This window comes from Schistocerca serialis, chromosome 1, assembly GCF_023864345.2.
Source record: "Schistocerca serialis cubense isolate TAMUIC-IGC-003099 chromosome 1, iqSchSeri2.2, whole genome shotgun sequence".
NCBI classification, from domain to species: domain Eukaryota; kingdom Metazoa; phylum Arthropoda; class Insecta; order Orthoptera; family Acrididae; genus Schistocerca; species Schistocerca serialis.
Genome location: NC_064638.1, coordinates 854,032,152 through 854,059,277, shown reverse-complemented (window position 1 = coordinate 854,059,277; position 27,126 = coordinate 854,032,152). Strand labels below are relative to the sequence as shown.

Below are 27,126 nucleotides of genomic sequence, written 5' to 3'. Positions count from 1 at the left end.
TGTTAATGTTATAGGTGGCTATTGTTTATTGTTCCATTTACAATATGTAGTTCATGACACAATTTAGCAATGTATGAATTTAGAAATTTCAACATAAATTTCAACTTACAATCCAATCGTTTGATTATGAATAATTCTACCTCTTCAATTTAAGATGCCATTTGTCAATACCTACATCCAATTTATTTTTTCCATTACTAATAATAACTACTGTATTAGTTTGACAGATTCCAAAAGAATTAACTTTTGTCATTATTTTTTTACAGATCACATTTAGCTACTCACATTATAGCAAAGATGAAATGAATGTTGTGAAAATTGATGGGTTTGACAAAAGGATAGACCCAACCAGGTATGTGAACTAAATACTATGTAAATGCCTGTGCAGTAGCATAGATTCTTATTAGAAGTCAATGTTTCATACTAATAACCATTAAAAAATTGCTGAGACTAGAAATTACTTTTGCTACTGAAAGTTTGTCACAGTGAGTGGTTCCCAAATCATCTCGATTGGCTAACTACCATTTCTGCTAATACTAGCTGAGATAGTACTGCTGACAACCTGCATAATATTTATTATAATTATGTGGTTTAAATAGACAGAAAATATACTCACTAAAATGAATAAAATTTAATTTATTTATAATTGTACCCTAAACTGTGGACAGTAACACTTAATTCTGTAAAGAGTTCCGGTAAATGTTAAAATAACATCAAATACTTCATTTCAGGCAACTTGTTTTCCAGTTACGTTATTCAGATTCCATTCATTATGTTATATTGTCCAAAAGGATAGACCCAACCAGCTCAACTAGCCTACAGCTGGTTTATGATAGTTTAAATTTCACTCTCAAAGAATCATTTTGAGCAGTTTGAAACAAATAAAACCAAGCAAGAGGTTCAGTTTGGCAGATTTTCCACTTTGAAGTGTGGTCTGTCAGTTGCTTCGAATACCGGGATGTTTTTTTTTTCCTTCACAGTTTCATTCTGTGTTATCTTCTGGATAAGTAAAGTGTCCACATATTGAAAGTATCAACAGATCCCAGCTTAAAGGTAATATTTTACAGTAAAATGTTCATGGGCACAAGGAATTTATAGAAAGGATGTAGACGAAACGATGAAGGAAATCAATGATAGGTTCACTGAAGGCAATCACAATCTATGCAAGGCAGCCTCGGACATGATGAATGCACACAGAAAGAAACCTTTCTCTTCTTTAAGTTTATGTGATTCAGATGACATTGACAAATATATTTTTTTGACATTGTGAAAAAAATTACAGGTACAGTCCTAGAGCTGAATGTGGATACAAATGATTTAAGCTCTCGTGGACAGTTCGTGCAATTTGCAGATAACTTTTTACTTGAATGGCATCAATGTTAGCAAGGCTAAACAAATGGCCAGAAGTTTCAAATGATGTGATAAAGGCGTGATTTGTTATAAATAAGATAAAAATCAGTGAAGAAAAAATGCAAAAATTGGTGAGAAAGGAGACTGGGATTACATAGGGACTGTGAAACTTGTGGGTTTTGTGGTGGATAGCAAATTTATTTGGCATGAACACACAGCACATGTGATGAACTGAAACTGATTGGTATCTGCTAATGGCACTGTTTCATAACCAGGTCAGCTATGGTCTGTTACTATGTGATAAGTGTACAGGCTGCAAGATCTTACTATTACTAAAAAAGCAATAATGATCATAACATCAAGTTGGAAACTGGACCACTGAAAACTTATCTTCACATGTCTAGGAGTGATCACAATTTATAGTCTATCTTCAGCTGTCTCATATACATGAAGGAAAATTATGAAACAGTCAGCAACAGGAGTGATATACACAATTATAACATGCACAATAAGGAAAACATAGAAATGCTGACCTGTCAAATATTGATGGCAGCAGACAGTTTTCCTGTAGTGGTTATTACATCATTGTCATCTACAGATTGAAATGTAGTCCTTAGAACCAGTGGAATTTTGAGGAAAGATATCACACAATCTATGCCAAAGACCACTGTACAGTTTGAACGAACTTTTTAACAGTAAAACAGCAAGTCAAACTGTATAAAAAATGCACTACTGTGCAAAAGTGATTGCTGGTTAATGAACACATACTTAAAAAATTGTCACTTTATATGTTACTATTCTATCACACATCACTGATTTGTTGTTGTGTTGTAATCTACATGTTTGTGTAATCTTAACTTTGTAATACTGATGCAGTCTGTCCAATCATGGCTACCAAATGATGTAATAATGGTAAATACTATTGAAAGTGAGCATTCTGCTGTGTAAGCAGCACCTTTTGCAGAAGCCAGTCCAAAGATCCTGGAATTCATTACTCCCTAATGGTATTTTTTGCTTATGATGATGTGTGCTTCGGTTAAATTATGATTTCCCAAACCAAAATAAAAGTGAGAGAAATTACCCATAGACTTTTGGTCCCTTTCCTAAGCTCAAAATGTGTTTGTTTATTCTAGTGCAAAAATCTTTAGCTAGCTCTCATCGGACATTATCTATGCATTGAAAAATATTGTAGTATCCACACTTTCTAAAAATTATCTGCTCATCTGGACTTAAGGTCTGAAGATGCATTTTAGCTTCACGATAGAAAAATGCTCGTTGTAAAAGAGTCATGCAGTGAATATTAATGTGCCTGTGTAGACATTAAGTAGTAATAGTAGATAAACTATAGCTATTGAATATAAATAATATAAATAAGGAAGTGGCAACTTCCATATCTATTTTACAATATGATGTTCAGCATGAAAATTAGTAAAAACCAATTAGTGGTTCACTTTAATGTACACCATAATTTTTTCTACACCCTTGAAGATTCTCCTTAAAGATGGAATCTATAGCATGTCGTGAATGACTTGTTCATGTTCTGTAGATCCATTCTGAAGGGAAACCTTCAGGGACAGACCAAGTCAAGGTACATATAAACAAAGAATAGTCAACTGACACATTTCATTAGTGAATTAAACTGTGATAAATACACATTGTTGCTTTTGTGTGCACTGGTAACAAATTTATTTGTTTCCTTTTCCAGGTTCCTATCAATACACTGCTTTTTATTTCCATACTTCAGTTTCTGCCCAAGGTAGCAGAAGAATGGGCAAAAAATCCGTGATATGACATTTATGGAAAGACTGTGTTCAATGAACAGCTTCTTTATAGGTCAACATTATTAAACCTTATCAAGTGCAATGTATTTTCAAAGCAAATTCGTCAGCATTACATATTATTTTGCATTCTGAGAGAGAATTAGTCATATTTTATCTGTTCACACTACTTAGTTGTTATTAAAAAAAAGGATGATTTATTAAGGCAGTGTTATTAATAATAGATCTGATATTTTTGAGAGGCTATGTACAATTTTGCAAGTGCTGGTGCTGAGTCCATTACTCTGAACTGCGACACAATGGCTGGTTTAACTGTTGGAAGTCTTTCTTGAGGCTTGAGGTGCTGTGATGGAAATTGTATAAAATTCTATAAATATATAAATTTATGTGACGTTGTATTAGATGTATATAGATATATTTATTGAAGTCGGTGTTCATATATGGTAAAAGTTGTATTTTGATGCAACATTCTTTGTCATTCAAAGTAATAGCATGTTTTAAAATTTGTAGCAATTGCTAAATGTGCATCATTATTCATTAAGTGAATGATCTCAGTGGCAGAGTATTCTGTTGGAGTCTGCTGATATGTTTTATTTTATGGTAGTTGTGACCTCCAAAATTAAATTTTAGTATGTCTTCAAGTTGCCTATGAATTCAAATTTAGGACATACTGCATTATGTATCCTGATTATCTCTAATACAGTTACAGGTTCTTGAAAACATGTGATAAGGGCCCACATTAGCACAGGTTGTTATGTATTTTAATAGTGTACCATTTAGGCATGCTCAGTATAATCTGTATTCGAAAAATGTATTACATTTCATAAGAGAATAGTGGAAGAGTGTAATTTGTGTCATTTTATAAAATTTCTTTTCACTCTGTATGCTCCAGTCAGCATCTTCTTTTACATTGTGAAAAGTATCAATGCTGCTGCTGTGTCAGAAGAAATGTGAATTGTTGATTTGAAAAAGATTTACTGGTTATAGAAATGCAATGTTTGAATATACTGAGAATCTGCTATTAAAGTCATAAAATTAGAGCATACTGATGGTTAAAATAGACAAAACAAATTTTTGGTTAAAATGGGAAATAGTCAAGTACATTTTATGTAATATCTTAGAACACATTTATTGATAAGTCCAGCAGAAATTTGGGCTTCAATTTAGCTTGTCATTGCAGACTACTAATTTTTTAAAAATGTGTGAACCTAATTTTTGAACATTGAACTTAACAGTTAAAATACTGAAAAAGTAAACTCTGTCTTGTATGCATGATTTTTATCTTCAGTATTTGTACACACCTTTACATTAAAAATGAGTGGTTCATGCTTTTCATTTCTCCCCTTGCATATAAATATTGTTGTAAATTGAAATTTGATTGTTTTATTTTTCTAATAACAAATGCTGAAATTATGTGAGAAACAAATGAAATCTTTTGATGGAATTGTCATGAGCTGTACATAAAATATTGTGTAATATTTTGTAAATAATGGTTTGTACATTCATTTTTATTTTGGTGATCCAATAGTGGTAATTCACCATAAGGTTTCATGTGAACCATGGAAATACTGAAAATTATTAAACAAATTTTCTTTGTTTGCAATAGAAGTCTATTCTGATATGCATACAGATGTTTCATTCACTCTAGTATTATTTTTGTAAAAATATGTTGCTCATAAAGATCTATATATGGAAGTTACAAATAAAAATGTTTTGTTACCTTTCTCTGACTTTTTATTTCAAATTTTTTGTATGCAATCTAAAATTTTATTTTGCAGAAATTTAGCACGCAGATACCATTATGAAATACAGATCTCTTATAAAATTGTCTAAAATGGTGGAAGAAGAACACTAGTTAATGAAGATAAGTAGTTAGTAAATAATACCTGTCGTAACACTGTTTCAAACAACGTAAACTCCAGGTAGGAATATCAACAATGTAGGAAAAGACAGATTGCTACGTACCATAAACAGGACACACAGAGTTGCAGACTGGCATGATTAAAAGACACTCACATATGGCTTTCAGCCACACAGGCTTCATCAGTAAAAACACACACACATGCACCACACAAGTGTGGTGTGCTGATGAAGGCTGTGGTCGAAAATTATATGAGAGTTGACATGCCTTCTTTACAGTAAGTAGCAATCTGCCTTTTCCTGTATTGTTGATACTCATATCTCATTGTTTCGTGGCTAAGTTCTGAGAGAGCTTGTTCGAGAAGAATGAGTGTACACACAATCACATTACAGTACTTGTCTGCACTTTTTAAACAAACGGCAAAACAGAAGTTTCAGTGAAGCTGGTAAGTGAAAAAAGAATAGAGTACTTCATAGAAAGTTTTGTTAATAAATAAGGCAATATGTATGGGACTTGTAATCTGTGATAACTACTGGTCTTGGTCCATCTCAGAAATAAAAAAGGGGTAAAACATAATAGAATAAGAATGAGCAATGCTCTCAAGATACTTTTTAAATGTGAATGCTAATGGAACTTGTATTAGAAATTCAATCACACACATCACCTGCACAAAAACAACACTCAAATACACTCCTGGAAATGGAAAAAAGAACACATTGACACCGGTGTGTCAGACCCACCATACTTGCTCCGGACACTGCGAGAGGGCTGTACAAGCAATGATCACACGCACGGCACAGCGGACACACCAGGAACCGCGGTGTTGGCCGTCGAATGGCGCTAGCTGCGCAGCATTTGTGCACCGCCGCCGTCAGTGTCAGCCAGTTTGCTGTGGCATACGGAGCTCCATCGCAGTCTTTAACACTGGTAGCATGCCGCGACAGCGTGGACGTGAACCGTATGTGCAGTTGACGGACTTTGAGCGAGGGCGTATAGTGGGCATGCGGGAGGCCGGGTGGACGTACCGCCGAATTGCTCAACACGGGGGGCGTGAGGTCTCCACAGTACATCGATGTTGTCGCCAGTGGTCGGCGGAAGGTGTACGTGCCCGTCGACCTTGGACCGGACCGCAGCGACGCACGGATGCACGCCAAGACCGTAGGATCCTACGCAGTGCCGTAGGGGACTGCACCGCCACTTCCCAGCAAATTAGGGACACTGTTGCTCCTGGGGTATCGGCGAGGACCATTCGCAACCGTCTCCATGAAGCTGGGCTACGGTCCCGCACACTGTTAGGCCGTCTTCCGCTCACGCCCTAACATCGTGCAGCCCGCCTCCAGTGGCGTCGCGACAGGCGTGAATGGAGGGACGAATGGAGACGTGTCGTCTTCAGCGATGAGAGTCGCTTCTGCCTTGGTGCCAATGATGGTCGTATGCGTGTTTGGCGCCGTGCAGGTGAGCGCCACAATCAGGACTGCATACGACCGAGGCACACAGGGCCAACACCCGGCATCATGGTGTGGGGAGCGATCTCCTGCACTGGCCGTACACCACTGGTGATCGTCGAGGGGACACTGAATAGTGCACGGTACATCCAAACCGTCATCTAACCCATCGTTCTACCATTCCTAGACCGGCAAGGGAACTTGCTGTTCCAACAGGACAATGCACGTCCGCATGTATCCCGTGCCACCCAACGTGCTCTAGAAGGTGTAAGTCAACTACCCTGGCCAGCAAGATCTCCGGATCTGTCCCCCATTGAGCATGTTTGGGACTGGATGAAGCGTCGTCTCACGCGGTCTGCACGTCCAGCACGAACGCTGGTCCAACTGAGGCGCCAGGTGGAAATGGCATGGCAAGCCGTTCCACAGGACTACATCCAGCATCTCTACGATCGTCTCCATGGGAGAATAGCAGCCTGCATTGCTGCGAAAGGTGGATATACACTGTACTAGTGCCGACATTGTGCATGCTCTGTTGCCTGTGTCTATGTACCTGTGGTTCTGTCAGTGTGATCATGTGATGTATCTGACCCCAAGAATGTGTCAATAAAGTTTCCCCTTCCTGGGACAATGAATTCACTGTGTTCTTATTTCAATTTCCATGAGTGTAAATTAACTGCCACAGCCAATTCCTATCTGAGAGGTTTTGGTTGTACACTAAGGTTGAAGTCCCTCAAAAACCTGTGTCGAGACACAAGATGTTGACACAATACTCAAAATGGATAAATAAAAAAATGAAAGCTGAAATTTTTAATTGCAACATCAAATATTCCTTCAAAAAAGAACTTCGCAGTTTTGCCATCGTACAAATGCTGTTCCATACCGACGATGAATAAGAAGAATATCAATATTAGTGGCATTAAAAAGTAGCTAAAAGCCATTAAAATTCAAAAGAGACTGATAGACTCTAAACAGAATGCACAATTTTATCTGCTATTAATTATAATTTATCAAAGTTCTTTTAACATGTTGACTGCCACACAGTTAGAGATGGACCTCGGCCACGTACAGAGCATGGGGCGTGAGGCTCCACTGTGGCAGCTGGCGGCAACACAGCAGTCAACAGGCTAAGCAACCAATGTTTCCCAGTAAATGGAACAGAGCTTGCAAACTGGCAACCAAATTAAGCAATGAAATACTGTGCTATAACACACCTCTAAGTGCAGTATAATTTAAAAACCTAATTTGAATTCAAACACAGTGACTGATCTGAGGGGAAAAAAGGTAGCTGCTACATGGAAACCAGGATGGAATCCCAAGTTATATAAAACTCAACTCCTACTATTCACATGTAATATCCAGTGGGTTATCATCCTCTCTGTCTATGTGAATTCTGCATTTCTAAATATCAGAAAAGCATTTGATGTGGTACCATACCAACTCCTACTAAATAAAAGTCACAGGGTGTAGATAAACAATGTGAGAGTTGAATGTTTTGTATTGTCAGTTGTAGTTTTGGCTATTTACACTGCTGTACAGCCAGATTAAATGCTGAAAAATAGCAATATTTATTAAAAAAAATGTCTTCTGAGGTCCATTAAGAAGCTATTTGGTTTGAATGAGGCAAACTGGATGCTTCAAGAGGATAATGATCCAAAACGTCACAGCCATCTCTGTACAGTGTGGGAAAAAGACAATGGATGTCAACCATGGATTGACCTGTAATGTCTCCGGATGTAAATCTGACCATAAAGGTTTGGTTGTGTTCTAAGATGAAGCATAAAGGAAAGCCAGTATATACTTTGAAGCAGCTGTCATATAAAATCAGGATGTTGTGGAGATCGTTTCTGAGAGAGCATGCACAAAATCAGGTGAAAAGCATGCTGAAAAGGTGCCAAGTTCTAATCGATAATGGCAGTGATTGGAGTAACAATTAGGTAATTGTGCAATTAGTAATAACGCATGGCTCTGTAAATTTTAAGGGGTATCCTTTATCCTTTAAGTGAGAGTTGGAACCCTGTTCTGTTCGACATTAAGAAACGACAGTCCTTGTCTCAGTCTTCAAAAACTGTCAATAATGTTTGTAATCGATTTATCATTTCCATGAGCTTTTACCACTGGTGCGCTGTTGTGCACGTCAGTGGAGGGCAGTTATGTTTGCACATGCGCGGTCGACCCATGGTTGGTGTATGAAGGAGCCGCCGTGGCGTGTTTGATTCAGTTCTGGGGAGATAGTGTGATGGCCTACTCACCGGAAGGTGGCTGCCAGGTGGACCGCCGAAATATTGTGTCCAGATGACAAGATGTTCCAGCTGGAGACCTGATATGAATACAACCAGTAATAACATGTATTTTCATGTAAACGTATATTTAAAATAGTGTCTTTATTTCATACAGATAACAATGGACACTTTCTTGTGGAACTGACTGTTTATTATGAAATCATATTAAAAGGTTCAGAATTACGCACATCTTGACAGAAATGAACAATACTGAAAAGAAATATGAGGGGTGATCAGAAACTAAGATTACAAAGTCTGCAGTGAAACTTGTACATTTTATTCCATACAACCAATATAGCCAACTGATAGTCATACATTAGGCTCTTTTTTGACAGTTTCCATACTGATTTAAGCACTTGGAATGAGCTTGAAATACCCTCTGGTAAAATTCCTGTCCTCACATGTTTAAGGCATTGTTATGAAGTGCTTTATCTCCTGGTTCAAAACAAATCATTGCTAGATTCTCCTTCAAGTGATCCTCTGGTTGTCTTGAATCAGCTCCTTCACTGTGATCCCTTTGACATCCTTCTGTGGCATGCTGGGTTGGTGAATTTCAGCTATGGTTAAACATTTTACTCAAAGAAATTGAATAACTGAGCAGATTTCTTCCAAACAAGCTGCCATTTGTATTTATCTAAACCAATGCTAAAGGTGACAGGTGGCCAAACTTCTGCATAATTGCCAACCACAGGTATTAAAATTACTGCACATTACTAATTCCTTTGTAACAGATGAAATTCTAGCAATATCAGGCTTGTAACCTTACTTTCTGATCACCCCTTGTACACTTGCAGGCCACCTTACAGTGTATTTGTTGGACAATACATACTGCTATCATTTCTGATTCCATTTGTGAATGGTTCATAGGAAGAATGACTCTTGAAAATACTCCAGCTGAGATCAGATTTCTCTTATATTATAATAATAGTGTTTTGGCAAGATGTATATGGTGGAAACTAATGAGTTGGCTCTTCGAAAATGTTCACTCTCATAATTTTATCAAATGCAGCAAATCTTTTGCAGTGTGGACCATTGGGTTTGAATGATTATCTCTGTGACATTGCTTTTACTAAGTCAATCTGACACAAAGCTCCCACCTTTTTCTTGCATTTCCTTTATCATCCCTTGGTAAGGGCCCCAGACTGACAAGCAGTATTCAAGAATCAGTTTTCTTTCTTTATTTCCTTTCATTGTTTTTATCGGTATTTGTACATTGTCCTATGGCCTTCCATTACATTAATGCCCACTCTATTGTGCATTTTAATAATTGGCATTTGCAGGAAGTATGAAGACATGAACAAATAACTGTGACGTCAGACCACTAGAAAACTGTGCATTAAGTAATGGCATTGTAAATAAAAAGAAACACAGCTAACATGCAAAACATCAATACACATGTACAAATTATTTCTAGATAATTAGACCATACTTATCATGTGGTTGAACATCACATTTAATGATAAAAAAACTCTCAGGTTTCCTATCAGGTAGCAGCATTAAGATGCTATGACATTTTGGCAATTGCTGTATTCCTCTCCTTCTGGCAAAGAGTTGAGATACTTTGTGGATGTCTGTCTTCATACTTAAGTTGGGTCCCATGAGGCCAGTGAGTGAGAAGGGGTGGGGAGCAGATGCACTGATGGGGTTGGTGGGTGGGTCAGAGCCTGTGCCCTAATCTCTGCATGGGCATTTTGAATGTGTGTTGTGTATTGGACAGTGCAGGGTACACTCCTTTCATATTGCCACTAATATGAGATTCCATGCCAGAAGATGTTGAAGAGGCACATTGTTGGTATTCTTAGTATTAGGTTCGAGCCGTTCCTGTGAAGAGTTCTTCATCAACTTGAAAGACATGTTATCATGTATTCTGATGTATAAGAAATACTGTCCTCAGCATGTATGTCTAAATATTCAAACCAGTCAAGCTGTGACTCCACCTCCTCATACTTCTCCATTATCTTTGGCACTGTTATAGTGTTTCACGTTGAATTTTGTTGCAAACATTAACAACAGCATGAGGCTTGCTTTCACCACTAAGCATGTCGTAATCGGTTTCTTTCTTAGGACTTTGTCCATCAGGGAGAGCTAGTGGTGGGAAGCTACAGCAGAAGCAGCAATTACAATGACTCTGAATTACAAGCCCAAGGATAACCAGATCAGGTACTTACCTCGTAGATGCTCTGTGGTGATGTGGCTAGCTGCATCTATGTGCTGCTTTGATGGAACTCTTCACTGCCGTTTCACCAGTGGCTGTCTGCCATTGCACTTTCTTCATTGAATGCATCATGATGTGGCCCAGAAGGTCCAAAATGTTTACATCCACAGAAGAAAATGGAAATTGCAAATGTTACCAGAGAACTATGAATTTAGAAGGATTGTATAATGTTTCAGATCCATTCAGATTATAATGAATGAAGACAGCTGTAAGAGTATCTCTTACTCTTCACATTAAGTTAACACTGACAAATAAATATGTATATGATGCCCTTGGAGGGGTAGCTTGCTGACTATTGCCCCTCAGGTACCGAGGACTCAAGAGAAGGCAGAACCTTCCAGTAACTCGGTTAAATGCAGTGATCGAACAGATTGTATGTAGCTGGTCGCAGATGCTACGCACCAATTTGGTTAGCCATTGGTTGCCATTTTTCCCCAATGATTTTAAAGATTCCAATGGAATGTTATCTGTCTTATCAAATCTTCCAAAGCTCTTTTAAGTTCTGACTCTAATACTGGATCCTGTATTTCTTCCATTTTGACTGCAGTTCCTTCTTTCATCACATTTCAGACAATTGCTCCTCTTTGCAGAGGCCTTCGGTGTACTGTTTGCACATATCTGCGCTGTGTTCAACAGTGGAATTCCCATTGCCCTCTGAATGTTGTTGCCTTTGCTTTTTATTCCACTGAAGATTGCTTTGAGTTTTCTATATGCTGAGTCAGTTCTGATGGTCATTTCTTTTCCAATTTCTTCACATGTTTCCTGCAGCGATTTCACCTTGGCTCCGTGCACTTCGTATTTATTTTGTTCTAAGTGATTTATGTTGCTATATTCCTGCCTTTCTGTGAACATTTGTGTACTTTCCTCTTTTGTCAATCAACTGAAGTATTTCAGCAGTATGTTGTTGCAATGCCTGTGTTGTTAAGAACGATATTGCTATGTTCCTTTAGACATGCATGCGTATCTGAAAGAATATGCACTATGGCAACTACAGCTATGAAACTACGTACACAAAATGAATTCGAATTTGTGAATATGTACAACAATCAGCTTTGTTATTGGTTAAACTCAGCATTTCCTGGTAACAAAGTCTTTCATTTAGGATTTTGACTAATTTGTTGCTCATTTGGCTGAGCTGTCCAGTGTGTCATTATGAAAGGTGCCACTGTCAGTTGGAACCCACAAAAACTTTTTACCATTTCTGTTGGTTCCTTGGAGTGACCTCTTTAATGATACAGGGTGTACATACAGTCCGGGAACACTTTCAATTATTTATTGCACAAGAATCGAACACTGTACAGATATCATACATATGTCATTTTGAAGAGAAACCCTGAAAGTTTTTTCATGTATACTGCCACAGCATAGTTTGGTAATTTGTCGATAGTCAGCACTAGTCGCAAATATGGCGAGTGGAGGTGCCATGCTACAGAAGGGGACAGTTGTTTCATGAAATGGCCTCCCCGATCACCAGATCTCACCCCGTGTGACTTTCTTCTGTGGGTACACATTAAAGATCTGGTGTGTGTACCACCTCTACCACATGATGTAGCATAGCTCTGGGAGATAATATAGGAAGTGATTGCCACAGTCGACAATACCCTGCTGGGATGGGTGCACCAAGAATTCAATTACCGTATTGACATCTGCTGAGTCACTCATGGTTCGCATATCGAATGTTTGTAAAAAACATTTTCAGAGTGTTGCTTCAAAATGCAATATGTATGACATCTGTACAATGTTTAATTCTTGTGCAATAAATAATTGAAAGTGATCCTGGTCTTTATGTACACCCTGTATATATATTTGCAGCTGTCATTATTTTTTTAGGGTTAAAGGGATTAAAATTATTCGCGGGAGATTTCCCATCTTGTACTGCCTTCCTAGGCTGATCATTGCTTTCTTAGCCAAGGAGTATAGGGCAAGAAAATTTTCAGCAAAGTTGTCAACATTAGTGGTCTTCATTCCACTTCCATAAATCTGCATCAAATCCAAGAAGATGGTATTAAGCAAAATGGATATTCCAGTCTTCAAGTTTGGAGCATCTTTAAATTGGATGATGTTATTGAGGACCAATATATTTACCTCTTGGTAACTAAAAGGGCTATGGTTTCTGGTAAGATTTTGTACTCCATTTTATTTTCATACTAATTCCATCATTCAAGCGATTTTATAATCGGTGACCTCCTTATATGTATTTCGTATTTGAGATTTGTTGAAATAGGGATTTGCTTGCAGGTTTTTCCCTCCTGAGACTCAGTGATACTCCTGCCTCAACAAGAAGTTGATGTGAATCACAAGGCTCTAATGCATATTTGAATACTGTGATCTTGAAATCTGTTCAGTTTGGCTATCAAATTTCTTGCTTTGTCATTAGAAAATGATAATTATCTTGTGTGTTCATAATCTAAGGCTGATCTCACTATGGTCTTATTCAAGGTGAGCAGAGTTTCTGATCTCAGTGCATTCATCCTTGATCTTACTAGAAATACTATTTCCACACATAAATTTCAAGTCAGTTTTCATTCCTAAAATCAGCTTGACTCCTGAATGGGACAATCATTCCACCAGCTTCTTCTTGGAGTAGGTTCTTCTTTCTGACAATGAAGGTTTCAAGCGACAGGTAAAAAATGTAAATGTTCTGTGACTATGGCCTCCCATTGGGTAGACCGTTCGCTGGATGCAAGTCTTTAGATTTGACGCCACTTCGGCAACTTGTGCTTCGATGGGGATGAAATGATGATGATTAGGACAACACAACACCCAGTCCCTGAGCGGAGAAAATCTCTGACCCAGCCGGGAATCGAACCCGAGCCTTTAGGATTGACATTCTGTCACACTGACCACTCAGCTACCAGAGGAGGACGCCACAGGTAAGTTTAAGTGATAATCTGGTTGAATCAAGGCTTCTATGTATAATTTTGCTTTTTCACACTGTCAGAGGATAAATACAAGAAATCGATGGTTTCTGTTATTGAGTTTTCAACAGAATCATTCATTCAAAACAGTACTCATGGAACACAAACATCCCAAAAGTGACAGTTTATGAATAGGTGAAGTCATTATTAAAATAACTGACTTGGTAAGTCAGTTGAAAGGTCCGAAGTAGGCAAGGACATACCACATCCAACAAGACCTTGTACAAACCAACTTTTGGCTTGACAGCAGTTGTAATTTACTTACAAACACTATTATTATTATTTTGCAAAACTGGGAGTAATACTATATCGGTTTTGTTATATCTGTCACCAGAAGTGACCCTCTTTGAACTACTGCCAGAACAGTACCTTTTTGGCTGTGGTAACTAATTGTACACTCTCTTAATTCATGTAATATGTTGAAGACCATAATATAAATCCAATTGTTGAGCTGGAAGACTCTCTGTTAAAGAGTACAACCCAAGCTGGAATGTAAATTGGCACCCAAAGAAAGTATGTGTGTTACCCATTCAGCTACAAAGTGTATCAACAGAAAATTTTCTATTTAGTTACTATGTATTATAACAATAGATAATAACAGTATATTCCATTTGCAGAATAGTATTTGTATTTTCTTGAAAAACAACTTGAATACTAATGAGGCCAATTTGTGTAATTTTTAAAGTAATTTTCCTCTTCTCATGCTAAGGGAATGTTAATGGAAAAACTGACATATTGCATTTCACTAGTTGTAGTTGAATTCTTTATAGCAATAAATATGCCTCCATAATTGGCTCTCCACCAACTATTACAATATAAATTCCAATCAAAATTTAACTGCTTCTAATTTCTTGTTAGGTGCAAGGCCTGTCCAATCTACCTACCCTGAACTTCCTATTCCAGTTCTGTCACAGGCTTATCCTACCCCATAAGAAGACAGGCCACCTGTGAAAGCAGCTGTGTCTTATACCAGCTCTGCTGCAATCATTGCACTTTTTATATGCGTCTGACTACCAACCAATTGTTCAGCAGGATGAATGGCCACTGCCAAACTGTGGCCAAGAGCGAAGTGGACAATGTGGCCCAACATGCAGATAAACAAGATATACATGATTTCAATGGCTGTTTCACAACTCAGACCATCTGGATCCTTCCCCCCCAACCTCATCTTTTCTGAAGATGGTAGTTACCCTACAACACATTATCCACTCCTGAAATTATCCCAGTGCACCCCATCCACACACCTTCCACCAATCAGTTTCCACACCCTCTGTCCTATCACCCCCTCCCAATTCACATCCCCTCACCCTCATCACGTGCCATTCTCTTCCAACGCACCCAACAGTCTTCTCCTATCTGTGATGCTCTCATATTCCTCCTCCCCCCCCCCCCCCTCAAATCTCCCAATGCTGCACAATACTGCATCTGGCAGCCCTGCCCTGCTGCCTTATAGCCCTGCACACTTTGTAGACAGCACACCCATCTCCACCCACTTGTATCCTCATGTCCCTTCCCATTGCTTGCTCCATTCCAGATTGCTGCTTTCATTCAATGCAAAAGTTGCTATCTGGACAGAGCACTCACAGGTAATGGTCATGTGTGCGTAAGGTGTGACTGCTTGTGTGAATGTGTGTGCATTTTCTCTTTTCTTTTCTATAGAAGGCTATGTCTGAGAGCTCAGTGTGTGACAGTCTTTTCATTGTGTCTGTCTTAAATGCAGTGTGTCATCTGTATGGTGAGAAGCATTCTATCATTTTCCTAATTGTTAACAAATTATATTAAATAGTCACACTGTTCAAATGATCATTTCATCATTGCTAAATTCCTTCATTGTGTAGTAGCATTTTTCCACCATGACATCATGTAGCTTTCTCTTCAGTGAATCTATCTCCATGCTCAGTAAATTTCTGCCCTTGAGTTTATGGTAGATTTTTATTGCCCTGTTTCAAATACTCCCGTGGGCATTATTATCATTAATGAGTGAGCCTAATTTTGGGGTCTTACCATGAACACTCCTGCAGTTAGCTAATACCATATGGAAATTTTTACCTAGTATATTGCAAGAATGAATGTTGGCTTCTATACTTAATGTTGCTGGAATACTTTTCACTCTGAATGGGGCACATCATTCACAGCGGGTGTGCAAGGGGGTTTTCTAATGTAAAAATCCATATGTAGATACCACATGACCCTGCTACCTGTGTTGCTGCTTCTGTTTTGTGTAAGGACAAACCTGCCCCATTCAGAGTGACTGACTATTCTCCACCTGACTCTAAACCAGACATCCATGCTTGCCCCCCTCATCACGTGCCACTCTCTTCCAATGCACCCACCAGTCTTCTGCCCCCCCCCCCCCCTCTCTCTCTCTCTTTTTTTTTCTTAGTTTTTTTTTCTTAGTTTTTGTTTCTGATTGGTTCAATGTAGCCTACCAGTTATTCTTATCCTGTGCCATCACTTTCATTTTAGAGTAGCACCTGATGCATCCAACGACCTCAGTTATTTGTTGGATATATTTCAATCTCTTGTCTTCCCCTACAGTCTTTGCCCTCTACAGCTCCCTCTAGTACTATGGAAGTTATTCTCTGATGTCTTAATACATGGCAGGAATTGTGAGGATGATGTCTTTCGGATCTCCTGTCTCACACAGTCTATAAAACATCTTAAACAATCATTTGGTTGCCATTTATCCCAGTAATATTATAAATTACAAAAGAATGATATCTATGCCATCCACCATATTTGACCTCAAGCCTTCCAAAGTTTTGTTAAACTCCAACTCTTATAAGGATCACCTATACCTCCATATTGATTTCCATTTCTTCATCTATCATGTCATCAGACAGTTCCTCCTCCTCGTAGAGGCCTTCAGTGCACTCTTTCCTCCTGATCATTCTCTCCAATGAGGTAAGAGTGGACTGCTTCTTGCACTTATGTCACTGTCATTGCTTTTAATTTTGTATTTATTTGACTTGTAAGTTAGTTATATTGCTATATTACTGTCTTATTCCTAAAATTTTTGTATTTCTATTGTTTGTGATGAAGCAAGTTGTGATATTTTTACTTGCCCACTTCTTTTGCCATCTGCCTCCTTAAATTCGTTTTTCATTTTTGGCTAATTACTGTTAACATATGGGAGTATAATCTGCATGTCCATAAAAGAGAAAGGTTGTTCCTCAGTTTTAAAGAATATAACACCAGATCTAATTTGGTGCTTAGTTTTATGTATGTAATTGATTAATTTCAATTATGCCTAGTTAGTATCTTTTGTTATAGGGTGAAATCAGTAATTGATTTGTAAATTAAATTCTATTGTTAACTTATAAACAAATATAAATTCTATAATAATTATAGGCATTTGAAAAATGAAACACTAGCATTCTTTAAGTATTTATTTGGCACTATTAAAAACATGTTAGCAAAGCCATCTCGTAATTAATTCTAAAGTAATTAACAGTTTTTTCAAAAGCATTGTCTGCATAACTACATATGTTAATTTCATGATTTCAACAAATAATTCAGCTTAACCTGTGTAGTAGAAGAAACTATTAAAAAGAACCAATTTTTCGGTGTATTCAGTTAATTTAATGAGTTAAGTTTTGTAATTTCTGTAAATTTAACTTGGAACAATGTGTAGTTTCAGTATCTATTATTGTGAGAATATATAAGGGCCCAATTTTTGATCCCGAGACAGTCAGTCCACGGACGAGTTTCAGATGAGAGAAACCTGTGTTGGTTAGAACAACAACAATACTTCAACTTAACTGTGAAATAAGTGTTACATAATTATGCCATGTGTTAAAACAATGACAGTATCTGCTCCATACATAGGATTCTATTCTTCAAGGACTGTGATATTTGTGGTTAGGTTTTTAATGCTCGCAGATGTTCAATAGTAAACTATTGTAGCAGTATGTGAATGTTTGCCTGCAAACTATTAATGAGGCTTATGGAAAGTTAAAACAACAGTACACTGGCCATATAAATGTGTATATGTGGGGGTTGTGAACAATGAACAGTGAAAGTAAACAGCTGTGAGACACAAATGTGCACCTGTCAGCTAGATAATTCAAAGTAGTCCATGTTTGACTTCCACCCCTCATTTTTCATCCAGTATAGCAACGCAGTACATTGACATCAAGGACAACAAATGAAGAAATAAAGAAGGCAAACATCACATGTTGATGAATTGAAGTATTTCTTCTGTTACCCAAGGTTCCTTTGCAGTTACCCTCTTTGTATCTATAATTGTATCTCCAACTTCTCTGATTGCCCATTTTAGAGATTCCCATTCCTCTTCAACTGAACTTTTTGTTGTGGTATTCATCTACAGCTTAGAGAACATCAAATGCACCTCATCATTCCTCAGGACTTCAGCGTCCCATTTCTTCCCATGTTGATTTTTCTGGGCTGCTCTCTTGACTTTGTCTACTCTTCATCTACCAAATTGTGATCTGTATCTATATCTGTTCCTGGGGATGCCTTATGATCCACTATGTCATTTCATAATCTCTGTCTCATTATTTTGTAATCCAGCAGGAATCTTCCCCTTTTCTCCAGGTTTTTTTCCAAGTATATCTCCTCCTCCTTGTGATTCTTGAACAGCATATTCACTATTACTAGCTGAAATTTATAGCAGAACCCCAATTCTTGTTAGATTTTCATCTCAATTTATACACTGTATTATATGTTCAATGTTGTCATATAATTTTTCTCTCTCTCTCTCTCCCTCCCCCCCTCCCTCCCTCTCTCTCTCTCTCTCTCTCTCTCTCTCTCTCTCTCTCCATCTCCATCTCCATCTCCTGCCTGTGACATTGACATGTATACCTGTACTATTGTTGTTGGAATTGGTTTTCTGTCAATTCTGATGAAAGCAACCCCATCACTGAAGTGTTTGCAGTAACTCATTTTTTGCCCAACCTTTCTACTCATAATAAAATGTACTCCCCTTTTATGATTTACTGCTGCTGCTATTATGACCCTGTACGTGCCTGACCTGAAATCCCTATCTTCTTTCCATTTCACTCTGATAACCTCCATTACATCTAGACAGAGCCTTTGAATTTACCTTTTGAGATTTTCTACCTTCCCTACCAAATCCAGACTTCTGTTAAATCTTTTTCTTTTAGAATCTTTTTCTTTCGAAACTTTTTGTTTCAGTCATCTCACCTTTGGCAATCCCAACCTAGAGATGCAGCTGGGGCTTAATCTGGAATCTTCTGTCAATGGAGAGGTCATCATGGCTCTCTTTTTTCAATTACATCCATCTGTCACATAATAATAATTAACTAATACTTAAGGTCAAATAAACTGCTCATACATAACATTCAATCAATAATCAATAAGTGTTATCCCATTATGTAACATTACGAAGTATAACATACAAATAAAAATGGGACACAATAATAGAAAATATCTGGAATTAGCAAATTTTGTAAATTACTACTTCTCAGGCATTGCAGACAAGTTGCAACAGAATCTTTCTAAAACACACGTAGCTCCCGCAACGACTTACACAGCAAGCACAGTGATGGTGCTTCCCACAACAGAGTTTGAAGTCAGGAAGACAATACAGAAATTAAAAAATTAAGAAGTTGGCAGATATAGATGATGTTCCACTCTCTATACTGAAGGCAAGCATAGATTAGATTAGATTAGATTAGGTTAATACTTGTTCCATAGATCATGAATATGACACTTCGTAATGGTGTAGAACATGTCAGTTTAACAAAAACATGACATAGTTCAGTTTTTTAAAAAGTTGTAAAATTACTGATTTACATCTAAAAATTTATTTTTTTAGTAGAAAGAGTTGTCATTCAAAAATTCTTTTTTTTGTTTTTAAAAGGCTGGTTGACCTTTCTCGTTGTGTTGTAGGTATGTACATTGCAATTGCTTTTGAATTGGGATGGGTTATTAATAACAAATTTCACAAGTGTGTGTATGAATCTTTGTCAATACAGAATGGCAAGAGATTAACATATATTACGAATGATAAGGGCCCCAAGACTGAACCCTATGGGACCCCATTCTTTATACCTCCCCAGTTTGAGAAATCTGCTGATTTTTATGGATTACGTGAACTGCCTCTTCTTTCCAGTCTTCTGCACTCTTACAGTTAAATATGAATTATACCATTTGTGTATTGTCCTGCCCATATAGCAATACTTAAGCTTATCTAGAAGAATCCCATGGTTTACTGAATCAGAAGCCTTTTAGAGATCACAAATAAAATTAATATTTGACCAGTGAAAGCAAATATAGCATTTTATGTTAAATAGCCTTTCTGAAAACCAAACTAACATTTTGTTAGGACTTTATTTTTAAGTATGTGTTAATCTACTCACGGATACATTAATTTTTCAATAATTTTTGATAAACCTCTCAGAAGTGAGGTTGGGCTGTAGTTGTTGGCAAGGACCTATCCCCCTTTTTATGCAATGGTTTAGCAATAGGACATTTCAGAAAAAATACCCGATTTCAGTGAGTAATTATATATGTGTCTGAGAATCCCACTTATTTGTTGGGAGCAAGCTTTTAGTACTCTTTTGGAAATGCCATCAATTCCATGCAAGCTCTCTTTTGCTTTTGAGTGAGTTTATTACACATTACATCCGAGACTTCCAGAACCTGTACAGAATATTGGAATAGAGATCAACAGAAACATCATTGCCACCCTTTTTACTGCTAATGAAAACCACACATTGCATGTTGTACCACCATACAGCAGGGCCTTCAGAGGTGTTGGTCCAGATTGCTGTACACACCGGTACCTCTAATACCCAGTAGCATGTGCTCTTGTATTGATGCATGCCTGTATTTGTCATGGCATACTATCCACAAGTTCAACAAGGCACTGTTAGTACAGATTGTCCCACTCCTCAATGGCAATTCGGCATAGATCCCTCAGAGTGGCTGGTGGGTCATGTCATCCATAAACAGCCCTTTTCAATCCATCCTAGGCATGTTCAATAGTGTTCATGTCTGGAGAACATGCTGGCCACTCTAGTTGAGTGATGTCATTATCCTGAAGGAAGTCATTCACAAGATGTGCAAGATGGGAGCACAAATTGTTGTCCATGAAGAACAATGCCTCACCAATACGCTGCAGATATGGATGAACTATCGGTCAGAGGCTGGCATTCACATATCGTACAGCCACTACAGCGCCTTCCATGACCACCAGCGGCATACATTGGCCCCACATAATGCCACCCAAAAACAGCAGGGAACCTCCACCTTGCGGCACTTGCTGGACAATGTGTCTAAGACATTCAGTCTGACTGGGTTGCCTCTAAACCCGTCTCCGACTATTGTCTGATTGAAGGCATATTGGTGAAGAGAACTTTATGCCAATCCTCAGAGGTCCATTCGGCATGTTGTTGGACCCATCTGTTAGTGCTGCATGATGTCATGGTTGCAAAGATGGATCTCGTGATGGACGTCGGGAGTGAAGCTGCGCATCATGCAGGCTATTGCGCACAGTTTGAGTCATAACATGACATCCTGTGGCTGCGCGAAAAGCATTATTCAACATGGTGGCGTTGCTGTCAGGATTCCTCTGAGCCATAATTCATAGGTAGCAGTCATCCACTGCAGCAGTAGCCCTTGGGCAGCCTGAGCAAGGCATGTCTTCAACAGTTCCTGTCTCTCTGCTTCTTCTCCATATCTAAACAACATCGCTTTGGTTCACTCCGAGATCCATGGACACAATGCGGATGCAATCAAACTGCAGTATTGACCATCTAGGCATGGTTGAACTACAGACAACAGGAGCCATGTACCTCCTTCCTGGTGGAATGACTAGAATTGATCGGCTGCCGGACCCCACCCATCTAATAGGTGCTGCTCATGCGTGGTTATTTACATGTTTGGGTGGATTTAGTGACATTTCTGAACAGTCAGAGAGTCTGTGTCTGTGATACAAAGGGACTGTGTCTGTGATACAATCTCCACAGTAATCATCTATATTCAGGATTTCAGGGAACCAGGGTGATGTAAAACTTTTTTTAATGTGTATACGTTGCTAATTTCAGGAGGAGAGGTGGGTAGAATTTCAGTTTTATCAAATTGCATAGGTATTGGCTCTTCCATATATAGCCTTGCCTTTTGTAGAGAGCATCTGGATCCTATTTTCTCCACAAAATTAAAAAACTGATTATTAAAGATTTTTTGACTTCTGACTCTTTGTTCATACGATTTTCACTTTGATGATAATACAGTCTTCCTGTGCTGTTGGTTGCCCTGTTTCTCTTTCAAACAATACTCCAAATTGTTTTAATTTTATGATCAGAGGCGCTAATCTCTAACATAATACATATATTTCTGGACTTTTTAAAAACATTCTTCAATATAGTACAGTAGTTTTTATCGTATTTGACTGTTTCCAAGACATTACTCTTCCTTGTTATTAGATACATTTCCCTTTTCTGGTTACAATATATTTTTATCCCTTTAGTAAGCCATGGTTTTTACATGGTTTCTTACAATTATATTTCACTGTGTTTGTAGAGAAACTGTTTTCAAATATGCTCATTAATGTATCACAAAATAACTAGTGTCAGGTTCTCCGTACACCCCACCCCAATCTGCTACAACCTTTCCCTAAAATTTACAGTTATTAAATTGGTAACAGTATGTATCATTTTGGAGCACTGTTTTGTGTTGCTGTATGGAGCTATGTCATATACTACAATTAGCTGCACATCATAATCAGAAGGACAATTCTTAACAGAATAATTGTTTATTTTATAAAATTTATCTTGATCTATGAAAATATTATTTATCAGTGTACTTATTTCTTGTACTGCCCACATAGGAAAATCAATAACTGAGGTCAAATTGAAAAAACTGAGTAATAGTTCAAGGTCATTCTCCCTATCAGACTTTTTCAGAAAATCTACATTGAAATCCCCACAAACAATAGTTTGCTCTATGCTGTCTGACACATAGAGCAACAAAGAAACCAAGTTTTTCAGAAATAGTTGAAATTTCCCAGATGGAAATGTATTGGGTCCAGTACTGTCCTTAATGTCTATCAATGACTTTCGAGACAGTATAATATTAACACTGAACATAAAGGAGACAAACCGTATGCACATCAGCATAAAGAGGGAGAAAATTCTGTTGCATTAAGAATAAATGATAAAATTATATGTGGTGTAACAGGTGCAGGGGTTTTATGGATGAATATTGATTGCCAGTTAAGGTGGAATGAACACACTAAGATGCTGGCAGAGAGACTGTCACCAGCATGTTTTGCTCTTAGGGGATTCTATCATCTGTTTGTAACAGCCTGTGTCTTTTGGTTACATACTATTCTTCACACACTTGATTCTCAGTTATAGGATTCTTTCCTGTGGATAAAACACAGATACAATTGTTAAACTGCCCAAGGGCCATAAGGATAGTAACTACGACTAATAGTGGGTTTACTGCACAAAACTGTTTAAAACAATGGGTGCTCTTACTGCACCAAGTCAGTACATCTACCACTCTGTTGTTCATATGAAGGAAGACATTACAAAGTATTTCCACTAACAGTTCTACACTTAATCATGAAACAAGAGCCCGTTTGGACATAAATTTACAAATTTAGTCTCACGGGTTTCAATTCTGGGTCCACACCTATGCCTTGTATACATACATGTGAATAACCTTCCACTTAACATTCAACGAGTAGTACTGCAACTTTTTGCAGAAAATAGCAGTGTTGTAATAAATCCTGTTAGAGGGAGAGCCCAGAAGAGATTGTTTATCATGGTTTTCAAAGAATTATTTAACTAGTATAGGAAACAAATGAGTTAACTTCCTAACATATTTTGCATATTTGTACTGTGTAATGTCTTATGGAATAATTTTGAGGGTAACTCATCACTTACAAAACGAAATACCAACTGCCCAAAACTGAGCAGTAAGAATAATGTGGTGTTCACCCACAGTTGTCATGTAGGTACCTCTCCAAGTAGTTAGACATTGTAACTGCACCACTGCAAGACATTTTAACTGCACCATTGCAATAAATGTATTTGCTAATGTGATTCATCATAAACCATCCATCACAATTTGAAAAGAACAGTCATAGCCATAACTACCATACTAGAGGAAAAAAATGACCTTTATTCCCATTACTAAAGCTGTCAGCTGCTCAGTAAGGACCTCAATATATAGCAACAAAACTTATTGATCATTTGTGCAATACCATAAAATGTCTGACAAGTAGCAAAACAAGTTTTAAATCTAACCTAAAATATTCTCTTTTGGTCGACTCCTATTCCACAGATAAATTTCTATTTTAAAAACTGGCTGCCTGAAAAAAAAACCTTGATTTAAGTGTACTTACATGAGTAGAACTAAAAAAAATTCATTAATGTTAACACTAACTGTGTATACATATTTTGCAAAATGACCCATTCCCTATCATTCTGACAAGATAATCATTTAAATGATCTATGGATCATGTCAAAAGCTAACAAACATTTATCAAGGAAAAACAAACAAAAAGCTTGAACCAGCACTTTCTCTCAGGGAATAAAATTGTATAATTAATTGACCAAAGAGATGAAAAAAAAATACTTCAATAATTATGTTTAAAAAGACAACTGAAACGTTCTTCATATGTAATGCGTACCACACAATCAAAGATTGCTTAGATGATTGAGATCAATGGTTAATACTGAAAAGGAATAATTACAATACCTCCTCACAGTACAGTGCTCTAATGCTGTTGAAAGAAGACCCATATGTTGCCAAGTTTGTTTCAACTATGCTGCAGAAGGTTTGCAGGGAAGCCCTTACACATCCTTCATACAGTCCTGATTTCTACCCCATGTGATTTCCATATTTTTGTTGCTCTGAAGAAAGATATTTGTGGCTGTCAGTCTGCTCCAGATGAAGATGTGCAGGCCTAGATACAGTCATGGTTCCGTAGGCAACCCCAGACATTTTTCCATGAAGGCATTACCTATCTTGACTCATAGTTGGATAAATGTATTAACAGTTATTGTGATTATTTTTGATGAGATGAAACTTTGAAATATAGTAAGATCTTGATCACACAATTTTTTTTATTAAACATCAAGTGTTTCAAAATTTCATCAGAATGAAGCTGTGGAATGAAGTGTAACTAACAGTCCCACCCCCCCTCCCCCTATTGATGATCAGTACTCAAGAACAGGTCAAACAAGCACCTTCATAGATGAATTACACTTCCTTAAGGTTCTTTCAAGGACCTATGAACCTCCATCTGTCATCTGCTTTTCTTACTATTTGTTTTATATGGTCATTCTACTTGAAGTCCCTCTGGATAGTTACTCCTAGATATTTCACAGTAGATATTGTTTCCAACAGTTTCTCCTCGGTAGTGTAGTTGTACAGTGGTGGTTTTTGTTTCCTGTCTGTGCTCAGTATCTTACATTTATTTATGTTTTGGGTCAACTGCCAGAGCCTGAACTGTTCATCAACCTTCTCCAGGTTATTCCACAAATATATACTGCCTTCTAGCACAGCTACTTTGCTACAGACAACTGTATCATCTATACAAAGTCTTAAAGAGCATCCAATATGTTGTCTACCAGATCATTTGTACATGTTGTAAACAATAATGGTACTATTGCACTTCCTTGGTGTACCCCAGAAATTACCTTTACATCTGTCAATTTTGTTTGCTTTAAAGTGGCACGTTGAGTTCTGTCTGCAAAGAAGTCTTGAATACAGTTGCAAATATGATCTGATACTCAATAAGCTTGTATTTGTTTCGCTACACAGCAGTACAGGATGGTGTCAAATGTCTTCCTGAAGTCAAGGAACATAGCATCAACCTGAGCACTGTTGTCTTCAGTTCTTTGGGTCTTAAGGAGGAACAGAACAAACTGAGTTTTCCAAGATCTCTGTTTGTGGAATCCACATTGGTTTTTACAGAGAAGATTTTCATTCTCCAAAAATTCATAGTTCATGAGCATAAAACATGTTCAATAATTCTATAATAGACTGACATCAATGATATAAGTCTGAAATTGTGTGCCTCTGTCATATGGTTCTGCTTGAAAACAGGAATGACCTGCACTTTTTCCCAGTCTTTTGATGCTGTTCGTTGCTCCAGGGATCTGTTGTAAACTGCTGCTAAAAGAGGAGCAAGTTCTTTTGCATAATCTTTGTAGAATCTTGTAAGTACCTCATCTCATCCTGATGTCTTTACACTACTAAACAAATTGTAGTTACTTTCCTACTCTGTGATAGGTTATCTCAATATCTGCCATTTCAACATTCATATGGTGACTGAAAGGAAGAACTGTTTTATGATCTTCTGTGGTGAAACTATTTTGGAAGACAAAATTCAGTATTTCATACCTCTCTCTATTATCTTCCATTATGTTGCCAGTGTGGTCTCTGAGTGAATGAATAGATGATTTCAAACTGCTTACCAATTTTACATAAGACGAAAAATTCTTAGGGTTTTTACTCATATTGCTTGACAAGATTTTCCTTTCAAAGTCATTGAACAATTCTCTCATTGCTCTTCTTAAATGCTCATTTTTACTTTGGTCAGTTTTTGATTGTCAGTTAGGTTTTGGTTTTGAACTGTTCAACAGCCCAGGGTGATGGATTTATGAGGATTGCAAAATGGTACATTTTAATATGGTCCATAAGGATGAATTAACCAAGACAATCAAAGCTTTGCATAAATGAAGAAATGTGGGAATAAGTTGGAATCACAAATTATTCATAACACCTAGTGCCTTTACTGGAAATTATCAATGGTATTGAAATGCTGGAGTTGGTCACCTTCAGTGCATCTTTCAAAATATCAAAACTTGCTAGTCACAGTGTCACCAACTCAGTCTCTACCATGTGTCTGCACAACACTGAAACATACCTATGTCAGCGTAAAAGGCCCTACAGAAGCAAAAACCTTTCTAATGAACAAATAAAGATGAATGTCAGTTCCTATAAGCAATCTCAAACACCTATAGCAGTATCACTGAGAAAAATACTTTGTACCAAATAAGTAAACAATAAGCAAAAAATGCTCTGCCCATCACGCAGCATAGAGTTTTCAGTCTGGACATTGTGATTAAGTGGTATTTACCCATGGAAAAGGTGGGAATTTAAGGCGATGGGACCTGGATAAACTGACAGAACCAGAGGTTGCAGAGAGTTTCAGAGGGAGCATTAGGGAATGATTGACAAGAATGGGGGAAAGAAATACAGTAGATGAAGAATGGGTAGCTTTGAAAGATAAAATAGTGAAGGCAGCAGAGTATCACCTAGGTAGAAAGATGAGG

At 37.6% G+C, this 27,126-nt stretch overlaps 1 protein-coding gene across 1 annotated transcript in view; it reads left to right on the top strand.

Moving 5' to 3' along the window:
- The window catches only part of LOC126485332 (fringe glycosyltransferase), a 653,108-nt gene extending 648,256 nt beyond the window's left edge, over positions 1 to 4,852 (top strand). The window contains exons 10-11 of the mRNA XM_050108865.1: positions 267 to 352; positions 3,056 to 4,852. Coding sequence (XP_049964822.1) covers positions 267 to 352; positions 3,056 to 3,110 — 141 coding nt within the window. The 3' untranslated portion in view covers positions 3,111 to 4,852. The remainder of the gene's footprint in view (positions 1 to 266; positions 353 to 3,055) is intronic.
- The last annotated feature ends 22,274 nt before the right edge of the window (positions 4,853 to 27,126 follow it).